Source organism: Hemiscyllium ocellatum, chromosome 4 (assembly GCF_020745735.1).
Source record: "Hemiscyllium ocellatum isolate sHemOce1 chromosome 4, sHemOce1.pat.X.cur, whole genome shotgun sequence".
NCBI classification, from domain to species: Eukaryota; Metazoa; Chordata; class Chondrichthyes; order Orectolobiformes; family Hemiscylliidae; genus Hemiscyllium; species Hemiscyllium ocellatum.
Genome location: NC_083404.1, coordinates 36589877 through 36606832, shown reverse-complemented (window position 1 = coordinate 36606832; position 16956 = coordinate 36589877). Strand labels below are relative to the sequence as shown.

The following is a 16956-nucleotide window of genomic DNA, read 5'->3' as shown; positions in this document are numbered from 1 at the left end:
CAGGGTCAATTCACCTAACCTGCACATCTTTGGACTGTATGGAGAAACCGGAGCACCCAGAGGAATCCCATGCAGACACAGGGAGAATGTCCAAACTCCACACAGTCAGTCACCTAAGCGAACCCAGATGCCTGGTGCTGTGAGGCAGCAGTGCTAACCACTGCACCACCTAAAACTCAGGTAATAAAAGCACCAAAATACAATTTTCAAGTTTTTAAAATCTAAATCATTATTTTGCAATTTACTAAACCCATGTAAAACCTCCTAGCTTAAGATATTTTTCTGGGCCTTTCATGTAGGCTTTTCCTTAGATTGAAACAACACATTGCAGGCCAATTAACCAAAAAGGGACACCATTCTTAGATGATTCTTTCCTTCACTATCTTCTGAGAGACCTCCCAGTATCTATAAATATAAGGAAGTTCAGCAAATGAGAAAGAATGCATCAACAATTTCTGGGGTCCTCTTGGGGTACGGTAGTGTCCCTATCCCTAGACTGAAAGGCTCAGGCTCAAGTTCCACCTGCTCCAGAGGTGTGTAATAAAATCCCAGCATCAATAATTACACAAGAGTTTGACATTACTGTGGTTGGATGGGGTAACAGGAAGGAAAGACGGACAGAGAGACAGAAAACCTTATTACATCCCTCAAGTTTTTCCTCCAATTCAACATATATAATGATAATTTAAAATATATTGATTGCAATACAAACTTACATGGCAACTGTTACATTTTTACAATAAAATCCACATTGGCAATAAGATGAACATGAAATTATTTTCTGTCTCCTACTGTTGTGAGAAGAATACAGCCAGCACATTGAGAAAACAAATTATTCTCCAAGTTCATCCACCTGAACAAGGAGAAGGTTTCTGCTTGACCTTAGAATGTTTACAGAATAACAATCTTGGATTCTGTAGAATGGTATACCCATGACTGTGGACTCAGTAAGAGGGCTACCAATTGATACTTACAGTTATCTAGAGTTAATATAAATAACACCATAAAAAAAATTTCTTCATCCATCTTACCTTCCTGATAGTTGTGTGCCCCATCAGGAAGAGCCAAAAATGGGAGGTATTTCCACTCCTCAGGCAAGCTGTGGCTATCATGCCCTTCCTCTGGAACCAATGGTGGGTATGAAAATTCAACCTGCAGTGTACCAGAAGGGGAATTATAAAAAGCACTTGATACAATACTATCTAGAGAATAAATCACAAGGATAGGGAAATGGCAGACAATCAAAAAAGAATTCTGAAAATACAAATGGACACAATTATTTTAGGAATGGCTTTATCTATATAATTCACTACTGTTTTCAGAAGTCTTCAGCAGGAGCTATGTGCATCGCATTATTTGATTGTGTGTTGATCAAATTTAAATACATGTGTCACATGACACAGAACATTTATGTCACAAAACCAGTCCAACCTAGTATGAGATTTTTGATAGTGGTATCTCATGTACATATTCTAAAATTATTACCACAATCAGATACTAAATGCTTCAATTATTTCATTCTGTTCGAGTTAACAAACTAACCCTAAACAAAGTTTCGTTGAGACTACCCAGATTTTTTTCAATAAAAACAATCCAAATAATCGAAATAATATGCCAATTGATGAGAGCCAAAATAGATACCTCATCTGCAAATACATGTGGAAAATGTATAGAAACAGGATGACAGAATGATTTAATAGTTTAGGTTTCATTTCAGAGAATCACAATCAGTCCATAAATGAGAAATCGAACCATATATGTCAACAGTTGGTAGATGCAATGGTTGGAATATCCAAATACTCTAGACGCTGAAAGGGTGTCACAAATAAGAAAACACCTCTTTTGAATAAAGTAGGAAGAGCGCAAGAAAGAAACTATATGCCAGTCAGCCTAACATCTGATGTTGGAATCACTCTTAAGGAAGTAGTAGCAGGAAATTTATAAAATTGCAATACTATCAAACAGGGATTATGTCGCGGTTTTATGAAAGGAAATCATGTCTGATCAATTTATTCTTTCAGAACGTAATGAGCAGGGAAGATAGAAGGACCTTGCAAATGCTGTACAGCTGGATTTCTAAAAGGCACTCAATAAGGTATCTCATAAATAGCTTACTGTCCAAGCTGCTGAAGCTTTGCAGCATTTTACAACTTTAATTATCTTCTCCTTTTGGAAGCTTAGTAGAGTGGTTTAACCCATGTCATAACACACTCCTATCAATACTGTGATGGTCACATCTGTCACAGATAGATTGATGAAATGAGGTCAAGCACATTTTCAGTCTTGTTGGTCTCTCACTATCTGCTGCTGGTCCAATTGGGTTGATACCAAATCTCTTTCAGGACTTGGTAAGCTTGGTCAGTACTGGTGTCACAAAGCCACTCTTGGGTGCTCGATACTGAAGTCCCTACCGAGAATACATTCTATGCCTTTAATAGCCTCAGAGCTTCCTCCAAATGAAGTGGATCTGGAGTCACATGAAACCCAAATCTATAATCTCTCTAATTTCTTTGTCTTGTCTGTGGACTTTCGAGATTCACGTGCTTCAGTAACTCACAAAACTGTAAGTCAATGTTTCGAATGGCTTAGGCGCTGAAATTGGCATGTGTGGATCCTCTGAGTGAGGGAATTTTGGTATATACTAGGTAAGGTTGTCAAATTACCTTCCCTGAAAATACATTGGATAAATTTGTTTAATGACAATCCAATAACTTTATGATAATTATGCAGCTAGATATTTATTCCAAATTTATTAATTAATTTAACATCCCCTTGTTCCCATGGTCAGATCTAAACTCAAGTCTCCAAAGCATTAGCCCAGATCTTAATATTACTGGTTCCCCCCTTCTGTATTGACAATACAGTTCAATCCTCAAAGTTCTTAGCAATTAGCAATTAGCAATGATTTTTACAGCTTTTTAAAGTAAACTAAACCATGCAGAAAACTTTTTTCTGATGTGTCAGCAGATAATTTCATTGATGGTTCTACTGCAGTATCTAGAGCTTTGATTCAACTACTGTACTTCTTAAAAAGATAAATTCATCAATATTTAACAATTTAGAAAACAAAGTAAAGAATAATTGAACAAGGAAAAATAATGATGGAAACAGAAAGAAGAAACTGAATGAAACTCTGGGGAAGGTCCATGGCAGCAGCTGTAATAACTGAAACTCTGTAAACAAAAAACAACAAATATCAAATTCACCAGCTGTTACTATTTCAAGGCTGAAAGAAATGTGATTACACATTTCTAACAATCATGTGGCTTGGCTCCTAATTTATTAAACAGACCACACAGTCTGCAACCAGCACCACCATCATTAATTCATGATGTATAAATTGGAAAATCCTTATGCTAACAGCTGTTGGAAAAGAATCTTTGGCTGCTGCTTTGCCCACCTAAGCCAGTCAGTAATATTAACCCAGTTAAACCAAGTGGTTTCTAAAATAAAGTAATCCAATATATTTGTTCAGAGTTTAACTTGGAGCTAAAAAGACTTCTTACTTTGAACATAAATAATATCCTTAATTAAACAGGGATGGAGATTAAACAGAAAAAGGTAACTATAGGCCAGTCAGCTTAACATCTGTCGTTGGGAAAACCTTACAATATAATAAAGGAAGTAATTTAGAAATACGTAATATGATCAAATAGAATCAGCATTCAGAACAGACATTGAAGAGACGCTGTCAACCATCAGCAGCAGAGTTATATTTCAACACAATGTGCAACCTCATGGCACAGTATATTCCCACTCTATCATTACCATCATGGTTCAATGAAGAAGGCAGGAGGGTGTGCCTGGAGCAGCATTAAATATATCTAAAAGTGTCAACTGAGAGAAGCTAATCAGATCTAAGCTCTGCTATCCTGCTACATCAGGTCGTGAATTGTGGTGGACAATTAAACAACTCAAGGTTAGAGTGGTGCTGGAAAAGCACAGTAGGTCAGGCAGCATCCGAGGAACAGGAACATTGATGTTTCAGGCAGGAGCCCTTCAACAGGAATGATCAGCAGCAGCAGAATTATACAGGAATGATCTTTCCTGATGAAGGGCTCCTGCCCAAAATGTCGATTTTCCTGGTCCTCGGATGCTGCGTGACCTGCTGTGCTTTCCCAGCACCACTTTAATCTTGACTCTAATCACCAAGATCTGCAGTACTCCCTTTCGCCTAACTAAACAACTTACCAGAAGAGGCAGCTCCACAAATATCTTTAGTAATGAATGAGCCCAGCACATCATTCCAAAAAATAACGCTGGGACATTTGCAACAATTTTAAGACAGAAGTGCCAAAAGGATGATCCATCTCAGCCTCCTCCAGACCTCCCTAGCACCTTAGATGCCAGTCTGCAAGCAATTCAGAGATTCCACATGAATCAACAAATAGTTAGAGGCACTTGATACTGCAAAGGCTATGTGCCCTGTTGAGACCAGAATGATTTGTATTTTATTCCTCTCATTTTTGGTTGGAACTGAGAGTTGTGGTTGAGAATTGAACTTTGAATTACAGCTTGTTTTAAAAAGAACAAGCTGGAAGTTTGGGAGAAGATTTGTAGCTCGGGTGCTCGTTGTTGTGGTTCTGTTCACTGAGCTGGGAATTTGTGTTGCAGACGTTTCGTCCCCTGTCTAGGTGACATCCTCAGTGCTTGGGAGCCTCCTGTGAAGCATTTCTGTGATCTTTCCTCCGCGATTTGTAGTCGTTTGAATCTGCCGCTCCCGGTTGTCAGTTCCAGCTGTCCATTGCAGTGGTCGGTATATTGGGTCCAGGTCAATGTGCTTATTGATCGAATCTGTGGATGAGCGCCATGCCTCTAGGAATTCCCTGGCTGTTCTCTGTTTGGCTTGTCCTATAATAGTAGTGTTGTCTCAGTCAAATTCATGTTGCTTGCCATCTGCGTGTGTGGCTACTAAGGATAGCTGGTCGTGTCATTTCGTAGCTAGTTGGTGTTCATGTATGTGGATTGTTAGCTGTATTCCTGTTTGTTCTATGTAATGTTTTGTGCAGTCTTACCATGCAAGGACTGCACTAAACACTACACAGGACAAACAGGAAGACAGCTAATGATCTGCATCCATGAACACCAACTAGCTACAAAACGACACGACCAGCTATCCTTAGTAGCCACACACGCAGATGACAAGCAACATGAATTTGACTGGGACAACACTATTATTATAGGACAAGCCAAACAGAGAACAGCCAGGGAATTCCTAGAGGCATGGCGCTCATCCACAGATTCATTCAATAAGCACATTGACCTGGACCCAATAGACTGACCACTGCAATGGACAGCTGGAGCTGACAACTGGGAGCGGCAGATTCAAACGACTACAAATGGCGGAAGAAAGATCACAGAAGTACTTCACAGGAGGCTCCCAAGTACTGAAGATGTCACCTAGACAGGAGACGAAACGCCTGCAACACAAATTCCCAGCTCGGCAAACAGAACCACAAGAACAAGCTGGAAACTGGCCTAGAAAGATAATGCAGGTTAATTACTACTCTAAGGACACTAGAGATTTGACAGCGAGACCTTGCTATACTCAGACACTGGCAGCTGACTGGATGTAGAATTTGTCAATCAAAAAAGGACAGGTGGCTAGCCAGCTAATCACAGAATGTTGAAAATAAAAAACCAATGGTGAATTGGTGCTGACTGAGGTTTGGGCAGGAACAGTTTTGTTTTGGAAGCTGCCAGACTGGGGCTGGTTCACAGTTTCGGTTCTCTCTAGTTATTCCCCAGTTGTTGAAAGTACTTAATTCTTACAGATTGAAATTCTCAGAAAAGGTCTCCAGACATCTGTGGAAGCTGTTTACATTGACCAGTGACTTCAAAATTCAAGCAAGACATACAGCCCTACGTACCTGCAATACAACCCATCATCCAAGGATTTCATGATGATCTCGTATTCATTGTTGACATGGTTACTGAATTGGCAAATTATGATTCTTCTATTGTCTTTTGCAATTTATCCCTTAACTGTGTCTGACTGTCTGCCAGAGTGGGAGTTTATGATCAAATTAGATTGGTCTTAGCTTGTAGCTATTAATTAGATTGCCTTATTGTTGGTGTTCTGCTAAAGTTACACTCTCAATGACAAGTTGTCAAATTTTGTTTAGGTTATAAACTTAGTGCCCAAGATCTGTTATTTGCAAAATCTTGTTAGGAACATTTGAGCAATTCTGAGAGTCACAGAATGTTTTAATTTCCCTGTGTTAAGAATCCATTGATAGCAGACTGATTTTGTTTGGCTTGTTAACCCAGTTTCCTAACAGCCCTGACCACATTCTGACAATACTGAAGATTTGTGCTCCAAAACTTGCCCCGCCCCTTGCAAAACTATTCCAGCACAGATACAACACTGACCATGTAGAATATCGCCTAGTTATGTCCAGTAAGCAATAAGTAGGACAAATCCAATCCAACCAATGACTGCTCAGTCAGTTGTCTCTTGATCTTCAGTATGTGACGGAAGGTGTCAACAACAGTGTCATAAAGCACCGCTTGTTTAGGAATAACCTACACACTGACGTTCAGTTAAGAGTTCTGTCAGGCCCACTCAGCTTCTGATTTCATATTCGATTCAAGCATGGACAAAAGAATTCAGTTTGAGAGGTGAGGTGAAAACAACCACCCTTGATATCAAGGCTCCATTCGACATGTCAGAAATCATGTGACACCAGGTTGTGGTCCAGTAGGTTTATTTTAAATCACAAGCTTTCAGCATCTCCAATTCACATTTGACGTGTGACATCAAGGAACTCAAGCAAAATTTAGAGTCAATGGGAATTAAGGGGAAAACTCTGTTAGTTGGAATCAAAACTAACGCACAGAAAGATGGTTGTGATGGCAGTCATGATGGGTAGGGGATTGATTCTGCAAAAGTCTGTAGTTGCGGAGATATTCCACATGGATTTAACTAATCAATCAAACTGCAAGAGGTCAACTGTCCACTAGTTTATGGGGTGAATCTCAATATACTTTCTGTACTATGTGCTTGGACAACACATCTATCCTGGGACAGGCTAAGCAAAGACATGCCAGAGAATTCCTAGAGACCTGACACTCCAATCACAACGCCATAAGCAAACACATAGATTTAGATGCCATCTATCGACCCCTCAGAAAACAAACAGGAAATGACATCACCACAAACCCCATCCAGGAGAAAGATATAAATAGAAAGCAGGAGACAACAGCTTCGCTTCACTTGGAGGTCGCCACTGATGATGTTACCTAGCCAGGTAATGAAACGTCTGGATATCAAACCTACAGCTCAGCGAGCAAACCTACACCCTAAATCTCAACCTGGGCTACAAACCTTGCAAAATGTACTACAGTATCGCAGTTACAGAGTAACATGACACCAAGCCCTAGTATAAGTAGAGGTTCTAAAACCTCAGCAGAGTAGCGGTACCAACACTTAAGCAACCACATGCTCTCTCAAGACTAATCTGAAAATGGAATTCACAATCTTTAGTATTTATACAGATTTTGCCCACTAAACATGTCAATCAAACTCATGCTGATGAACATGATACCCTCCCCACATTCTTTCTGTACTTGTGAAGAACTTGTTGACTGAACATATTACTAGAATAGTGATAATGAAACTGCCCCTGTCCTGACTCGGGTGATGACATTAAGTGTTGATGTCCTCTAAAGTTTGGTCACATACTCATTACCGCATGTCTTTGTTTAAATCTGATTACTGATTTTTTTATACCTCTTAAACCCACTCCTTATTCTTTTCCACTTCACATGCTTGGTCAGTAAACTCTTTATTTAAACCCCTATTGTCTTTCCTCGTAGCTACTTGACATGATCTGTCAAAGGCTTTTGTTCCTCCTTAATGACTAATTGTTAAGTTTCGTAGCTGCTTAAATTTGTTCTTGTACAGAGCTGGACTTCCTGCTTTTCCCAGCAAAGTTATTGTAATTAATACTTTTTCCTTTTGCTTTATTTCTAACATACATTGGGTTCTTTAATTTTATGCTTTCCCTTTGTGTCCTTCCTCATTGGCTACTACTTTAATGCCAAAGGAAGACTTACAATATGACATGCAATGTTCCCAACATGGTTTAAATCTGTCATATTGTTCCCTAATCCCTCAGTGAGTCTTGTTTTCTCATCACCCACCACAAATGAATAGTAGTATTTTTAATCAGTGACAAAACAGTGAGCAAATTGGTTACAATTGTTTGATAATTTGTTTTTTTCTCTCAGTTTCTCATCACCAAATGTAATTAGTACTCTTTTCATTTCTATTCAGAAATGTTGGGATTTTATTAATAGGATGCAATAGTGCCCTAATTTGGTAAACTGGGTAAAATGATTGCCTTATTATGTTGCACATCCAGTTTTATTTCTGCATTTTTTATGGAAGGCTTGCACAACAGCAAGGATATCTCACAAGAGACTATATGGTTACTTTGGTGGTTTACTCTAGCTATTTTGCATGGGATCATCATTTTTTTGTGTGGCTGTAATGTACTGCCATCCCTGAACCTGAAACAAGTAGAACTCTTTCATACTTTGACCCTTCAGTTTATATGTTTTGCTAGATTCATCAAACATTTAGGAGGAGTTTGTTGACCAAACGATGCAAGTAAATTATAAATTGACAATTAAATGCGAAAAAAACCACATTTGAATTCAGTGACATTAAATTAAGAGCAGAGGCACCAATTGGAAGTGAAATGCAAGTTCATAACATTTGGTTAAATAAACAACCAAGACAAAATTCATGTTTGAAAATTAGCGATATAGGTGTATACAACAACCATGCCTGGAGTATTGTCTGCAGTTTTTGTCCACTTACCCAAAAAAGGATATACCTAAGTATAACAAAGGATCCACTAGACTGAGCCGAGGATTGTTTTATGCAGACAGGCTGAGGAGGTTTCAGGACTGGTCTAGAACCAAGGAACACAATCTTGGAATAAAGGCTATTTTGACTGAGATGAACAGGAATTTCTTCACTCAGATAGTAGTGAATCTATGCAATTCACTACCAGACAGAGAACTGTGGAGACTCAATCGTTCAGCATATTCGAGAAAGGACTCACTAGATTTCTAGATCCTAAGAATGACATGAAGGAGGGTTAGTGAAAAAAAAATGGAGTTAAGGTTAGAAGATCAGCTGTAAACTAGCTGAATGGTGGAGCCAGTTCAATGACTTGAGTGGTCTACACCTGCTCCTATTTCCTAATATGTTACACTTAAATAACACTATTAATATAGTGAAACAGCTCATAGTGTTTCACAGGAGCATTGTAAAACAACATTGGGCTCTGGAATGCAATGGAACTTGCAAGTTACAATACCAAAGTTTTTGTTCATCTTAAATTTAGATATTGAATGTGAATGACCAGACAGGTATGCATGGGAGGTGTCAAAGGCATGGATTTCAGTTTCGGCCGCAGATGAACTGAGATGGGGCAAAGTTGAGTGATAGTACAGAGATGGAAAAAGGCAACATTAGAGAAGATACAAATGAGGTTGGAAGCTCATCACAGGATCAAGTGTAATAATGTGCACATAACAGATGACAAATTATGAGAGGTCAACAAATAATATCATATATGGCCTGTATTTAGATTATGAGAAAGGGAGGACTGCAGATACTGGAGATCAGAGCTGAAAAATGTGTTGCTGGAAAAGCACAGCAGGTCAGGCAGCATCCAAGGAGCAGGAGAATCAACGTTTTGGGCATAAGTCCTTCTTCTGAAGAAACGTCGATTCTCCTGCTCCTTGGATGCTGCCTGACCTGCTGCGCTTTTCCAGCAACATATTTTCAGCTCTGTAATTAGATTATGTAAATTCCAAGATTGGTTTAATGTTTTGAAATCAAAGAATAATGTTAAAACTTGTCTAATTTGTATAGCTTAGATTGGCTTTATGTTTGTATGTCATTTATGATTCGGGTAAAAAAATGAGGTCTGCAGATGCTGGAGATCACAGCTGAAAATGTGTTGCTGGTTAAAGCACAGCAGGTTAGGCAGCATCCAAGGAATAGGAAATTCGACGTTTCGGGCATAAGTCCTTCATCAGGAATGTGCTCATTCCTGATGAAGGGCTTATGCCCAAAACGTCGAATTTCCTATTCCTTGGATCTGCCTAACCTGCTGTGCTTTAACCAGCAACACATTTTCAGCTGTCATTTATGATTACTATATTTATTCCCCTTTGCCCTAATCCGCACCCTTACCCCGGCTAGAAACAACCCTCACCTCCAAATAGACTCCCCTCAAACACACTAATCCCATCAGCCCTGAACACAGATTCCGACATCACTGTCCAATCCTACAGCCCGAAGTAACCAAATCTAAACCCTCAAACTGACCCCTCAAAGGCTCTCATCCCACATTCAGATCTCCTGCATCCCCGATTCCACACTCTGATCTTCTCACAATCCCTGATTCCACAGTCTGACCACCCCACAATCCCTGATCTTCCACATTCAGATCTCCCCACTTCCCTGATCCCACAGTCTGACTTCCCCATCGCCCGATCCCACAGTCTGATCTCCCCACAATCCCTGATCCCACAGTCTGATCTCCCCACAATCCCTGATCCCACAGTCTGATCTCCCCACACCCCTTAATCCCACAGTCTGATCTCCTCTCCCCACACCCCTTAATCCCACAGTTTGATCTCCCCACACTCCCTGATCCCACAGTCTGATCTCCCCACACCCCGATTCCTCAGACAGTTCTCCCCATTCCCTGATCCCACCATCTGATCTCCCCACACCCATACATCCTCAGCCTGACCCCAAGCCCCCACAAACCCTCCAGTCACGGGCTCTTTCTTGCCAACATCCAAACCTCCGCTCACCTGGCAACCCTTCTTGTGGTGGAAACCGACTACGACGATATGCAGCACAGCCCCGCCCTCCGCTCCGGCCTGATCCTGGGCCTGAGTCTGAGTGTGAATCTGAGCCTGGGACTGGGCCTCAGCCCCCGACTCCATCCCGAGCCCCCGAGGGTGACTCAACTCAGGGCCGGAGCAACCTCCCGTGCGCACTTCCGCCTGGAGCCACGAGTACGTCAGCGCGCTCCGGGCGTCGTGACATCACCAATACACAAGGGGGCGGGCAGAATGGACATGCGCATTGCGGAGGTTCAGGATTGGTCAGGATAGGTTTTCAGACACTGTCTGTGGTCAAGGTCCATTCCTTTACAGGGAGGTCAATGTCTTAGTTATGGTCTTGAGGTAGACCATCACAGGGAGATCATTATATTAATTATGGTCTTGGGGATAGATCATTACAGGGAGATCAATGTCATAGTAATGATCTTGGGGGTTGGGTCATCACAGGGAGTTCAACGTCTTAGTAATGATCTTGGGGTTAGATCATTCTATGGAGATCAATATCTTAGTGTGAAAATGTGTTGCTGGAAAAGCACAGCAGGTCAAGCAGCATCCAAGGAGCAGGAGAATCGATGTTTCAGGCATGAGCCCTTTCCTCATTCCTGAAGAAGGGCTCATGCCCGAAACATCGATTCTCCTGTTCCTTGGATGCTGCTTGACCTGCTGTGCTTTTCCAGCAACACATTTTCAGCTCTGATCTCCAGCATCTGCAGTCCTTACTTTCTCCTCGAAGACCAATATCTTAGTAATGATCTTGAGGTTAGACCGTTACAGGGAGATCAGTGTCTTAGTTATGGTCTTTGGATTGGTGTATCAGAATGCAGACTGTGGATCACAGTGTAAACCCTGACAGTTCGGTACATCTGGAGAATCTCAGCAAGTCCCAGCAGCATTTGTGTAGAGAGATACTGTTAGTGTTTAGAGTCTGGTACAACTCTCCTTCAGGAGTGCTTGAAAATTGACAATTTGATGATTACATGAACTCATTGAAAGGCAGAGAGATAACTTCTCATGCCCAACTGAAAAGGAGTGGAACTACCGATTCCAAGATAGCTATCTCACTTCACCTCTGGGGGGGATGTGTTAACACTTTGCTCAGGAAGTCCGAGTGGCAAATCGCTTTTACATCCATGATGCAGTCTGCGGCTATGGATAGTTATAGTTGACTATTGAAATTGGTTAAAAGGAGTTGCTGCATGGCAATACGCATTGTGGATTTGTTCTCAATGCAACTTCCTTGACTACCAAGACCGGGATTATCTCAAGCCCACAGGTTCTAGCTTAAAGAGAAGAAAACCTCAATACCCCAAGATGCTGCATTTGTTGTCTAGATATGTAATTTTTAGGATATTTGTGTTTTGTACTTCAATGCATAAATAAGTAAGTCTTAGGTCCATTTTGAGGACTGAATTGAAAAATAGCGTTATAATTTAGACCTACTTCAAAATTCTTATTTAACAACTTAGACTGAAGGAATTTATCTCAGTTTTGGCACAGTGGCTCAGTGGTTAGCACTGCTGCCTCACCGTGCCAGGGATCTGGGTTCGATTTCAGCCTAGGGCGACTGTCTGTGTGGAGTTTGCATATTCTCCCTGTGTCTATGTGTATTTCCTCCTGGTGCTCCGGTTTCTTGCCACAATCCAAAGATGTGCAGGTTAGGTGAATTGGCCATGCTAAATTACCCATATTGTTCAGGGATGTGTAAGTTGGGTGCATTAGTCAGGGATAAATGTCGAGTAATAGAGTAGGGGAATGGTCTGGGTGGGAGAAACTCTTCGGAGGATTGTTGTTGACTTGTTGGTCCAAATAACCTCTTTCCACACTAAAGGGATTCTATGATTCTTATTAGAGTGGAACTTGTGGTAACCAAAGGACTATCATGTGTCTTAGGAAATGTGTTGCTGGAAAAGCGCAGCAGGTCATTCCTGAAGAAGGGCTTATGCCCGAAACATCGATTCTCCTGCTCCTTGGATGCTGCCTGACCTTCTGTGCTTTTCCAGCAACACATTTTTCAGCTCTGATCTCCAGCATCTGCAGTCCTCACTTTCTCTTAGGAAATGCTACCAGTTGCTGGAACACAGGTAGAAAGTTACTGGGTTTCAATAACAGCTGGATTTGTCAGGCATACATTTATACTGCTTCACAGGTTAAAGGAGTTGCTTGTACCACAAGAGTTCAGATTAGAAAATCAATGTTCAATCAGTGTAAGAAGAGGAAAGCAATTCAAGATTCCTTTGAAAATGTGACATTCTTAAACTAATATTCAGCTTTAGGATGGAGGTTTGGGACTAGGAAGAGGAATTCAGGCAGCAAGACTTATCTTCCAACCCCTCAAGTTTTATTCCACTGATACTGGCCAGTCTTCTTGGCTCATGCAATGCATTAGTGTCTGCTTGGTTTTCCTTACTATCATCCATTGTTACCTAGTGTTATAATTAGAATGCAAGACATATGTGAATCATTTTCAAGGTTATCTGATTGAGGAATTTTAACGCTTTGTATTCTCTTCTAAGCTAGTCTCAACTGCAGCCACAAGTGAGATCTCCAATTTGCCATCAACTTCATCAGTGACATTGTTGACTCATCTAAGGTCAAAGCAGACCCTCTAAAAAAACTGCAGGTCTCAAGAATTTCCAACCGCACAACACAGTCAATGAACTCCAACATTTTGAGTTGTTTCACCATTCCTGATGAAGGGCTTTTGCCTGAATAGTTGATTTTCCTGCTCCTTGGATGATGGCTGACCTGCTGTGCTTTTCCAGCGCCACTCTAACCTTGTCACTAAACACGTTACAAATAGTAATTTGGTATTTCAGAACTTAAGTTTTCTTGAACAGACTCATTTTGACAAAGCTTTTCATCTTGTACTTGTCAGGACAATTTAATCCTACTCCTCGGATGTTGCTTTTCGAACACCACTCTAATCTAGACCCAGGATAATTTATAAGAATAACAATTTTTAAAAAAACATTCTCATACTGTATGAAAAGCTTCAACAAATATCTTTTTAGCAGTACTTTTACTGTTTCACTTCAATACCTACAAGCCAGTGGTGAGATCGAACAGGAGGGTATATTGATGAAAATGTCATCAACCTGACTATGCTTACTTGTTCGTGAATTTACGTAAAACTCTGTTATCTCACTTTTTAGATTAGAATCAATCTAAACATCATGGCATAGACAGAGAACACAGGGGGCCAACACCTTCAACATGCTGTCTAGCTATCACCATTGTTAACAGCTAACCCAAGAATGCAACTTTTAAAAAATGGTTTTGTGATTTACACATGAAAGAGGTGAAAATATCACTGTATTCTAACAGATGAAAGGCTTAACAGACAATCAATTTTTCAATGTATAATTTCAGTTATATCACACTGTAAATTTTTGCTATAAATTCTGTGTTATGATCGAGTCCTCCACCTGATGGAGGAGTGTCGCTCCGAAAGCTAGTGTGCTTCCAATTAAACCTGTTGGACTATAACCTGGTGTTGTGTGATTTTTAACTTTGTACACCCCAGTCCAACACCGGCATCTCCAAATCATAGTTGTTCATAGATATCTTTAGATAATGGTCTGATTCCTTTAGAGTTCCTAATAGGTAGAGGTTTATGTACTTGGTCTCAGAGTCTCTTGCACATGATCTAAGCAGGTGTCACAGAAGACGAGGCAGAAAGGACATCAACATCATGCAGATCAGGCAGTTAGCTTCAACTACTGACATAACATATAGGATCTGGTACATGCTGTCCTGGTGTGTCTGCCTGGATCTGCACCAAGCCATCACTTGGCTGGTGGTGAGAAGGTCACCACCAGTGAAATCCTTCATGTACGCCCGGTCGGTCTGTGTCATCACACACTGCCCTTAAAGCAGATGTTGACAATGTCACACATCTCCTGCTGGAATGTGTCTTTGCAAAGATAGTCTGGAGAAAGATGCAATGGTTTTTATCGAGTTTCATCCCAAGAAGCTCCGTGATGCAGGTCAGTATGCTCTATGAACTGTCCCCAGGATGCCCACTGAGACAAACATTAACTGTGCCTGGAGGACCATCAGTTTGGTGAAAGACACTCTTTGGTCTACCCAAAACTTGTTAGTCTTCCAGAACAAGGAATTGATCCCAACCAAGTGTTGCAAACTGGCACGTTCCAAGATCCAGGACTCCATGCTGAGGGTATGTGCTAAAACTTGGAGCAGCTGCCACTAAGGCACTGTGGGGAAACACCACTGTTTGAGGTTTTCTTGCTGAGGGTAAATGGGGGTCTGTTCAATTGTTGTACCCTCCCAGTGTCTCAAACATATGTAAATATTAGTATTGTATGTGTAAGAGAGGTCTATGATTTTTTGGATAGAGTCAAAGTCCAATGTTTTGTTTGTTTACTTGATATGCAACTGTGCAGAAATGAACTGCATTTGTGACTGTAGATAAACAAAGAGTTTTTTTATGAATAAAGTAAAAGTCTGGGACCAGAACTGACCTGACTAATTTTGAATCCTTTTGTTCATCATCATTCTTACTTCACATCCTTCTCTCCTAAATTAGTGTTCTCCCACCCCTCCATTAAAAACAAAGAAACCATTATGCACATTAGCCAAACCATTTTAATGTTTTTCCTTCTGACTCAGATAGCCGATAGTAACTTTGGAATGAAAGACTTGTGAAGGTAGGCAAACTATATGGCGTTTATAGCTAATTGCTGATTGCTAAACTGCATCATCAGCCATATCAGATGATGTTAAAGTGGGGCCCAATAGAATGTTCCAATAGAGTCTTGCTATACCATGTGAATATTATTGAGGTAAACAGTTAATAAATGTTCATTTGTACTTTAAGTTTGGTTTCCCATCCTGATCTGTCAGGAATATCTGGAACCTGGCCATAATATTTGTATAGCATTGATAGTAGAGTCTGACTGATGAAACAGGGTTTACATAAGCCAGCTTCTGTTACCTTCTATTGAGTATTAGCATTATGGTGAACCAAGAGTAAAACTCCTGGTTTAAGAGCGCTGGATATGTGGCTTCAGCAGTAGTTCTATTTTGTCATAGATAATAGCATACAATAGTATATGTTATCTTGAATACTTGGTGAACCAAAAGGCAAAACAAGTCTCCAGTATATCCTGGCTTCAGTTCCAATAATTTCAAAGGTTCGAAGCCATATTGCACAGAATTGTCTGATGTGTTTCACATTGATTTCCTGTTCCAATGACATTACAGTGTCCTGAGAGCCAGGTTTTTAATCTCTCATTATCACAATATTCCCTTTTAGTTTGTCTATTACAAGGAGTGAAATAATTGGTAGTAGTCCCACTGGCCTGTTTAATGTCTGTGGACTACATTTCTTCAGGATATTTGACATAGGTTCCTTATGCAGTTCAGCTCGTATACTGTGTCTTAGTGCAGCAAAAAATGCAGCAATCATGATAAATCCTTCAAAGTTCTGCACATGTGCCACAATGTTTTCAGTCAGTGACTTTGAGGTCCAGAAAACTCTTTGGGATGATGGCTTCCTGTCACCCCTACGCTTTTGTAAAATATTTGTTGCTAGCCTGAGCCAATGCAAATACATTTATTGTGACCCACAAACTCAAGTGTGTCCACCATAACTGGGGGCTAAGTGCAGACGCTTTCATCGTGTGTGCACCAGAACCAGCAGCTAGGTGTAGAGGTTTTCATAGGAATGTTCGAAAAAGGATAGTCAGTTGGCTGACTGAACACTTGCAAGGACTGTAACAACAATACATTGGATAAACAGGCAGAAAACTAGACACCAGGATACATGAACATCAACTAGCCACAAAACGACATGACCCTCTCTCACCAATATCCTTGCATATAGATGAGGAAGGACGCCACTTCGACTGGGACAACACATCCATCCTAGAACAAACCAAACTGAGACACACACGAGAATTATTAGAAGCACGGCATTCCAAACAGAACTCTATCAACAAACGCATTGATTTGGACCTGATTTACCACCCCCTGAGAAAAAGAACAGGAACTGAGATCACCATAGGAAATAACATCACCACACGAAATGATGTCACCAACCCAAAGAAACCCAAA

General features: G+C 40.6%; 1 protein-coding gene across 1 annotated transcript in view; it reads right to left on the bottom strand.

Moving 5' to 3' along the window:
* The window catches only part of avl9 (AVL9 homolog (S. cerevisiase)), a 90395-nt gene extending 79358 nt beyond the window's left edge, over positions 1-11037 (bottom strand). The window contains exons 1-2 of the mRNA XM_060822927.1: positions 10846-11037; positions 1032-1152 (exon numbers count right to left, since the gene is read on the bottom strand). Of these exons, the coding sequence (XP_060678910.1) occupies positions 1032-1152; positions 10846-10980 (256 nt within the window). The 5' untranslated portion in view covers positions 10981-11037. The remainder of the gene's footprint in view (positions 1-1031; positions 1153-10845) is intronic.
* Between the last annotated feature and the right edge of the window lie 5919 nt (positions 11038-16956).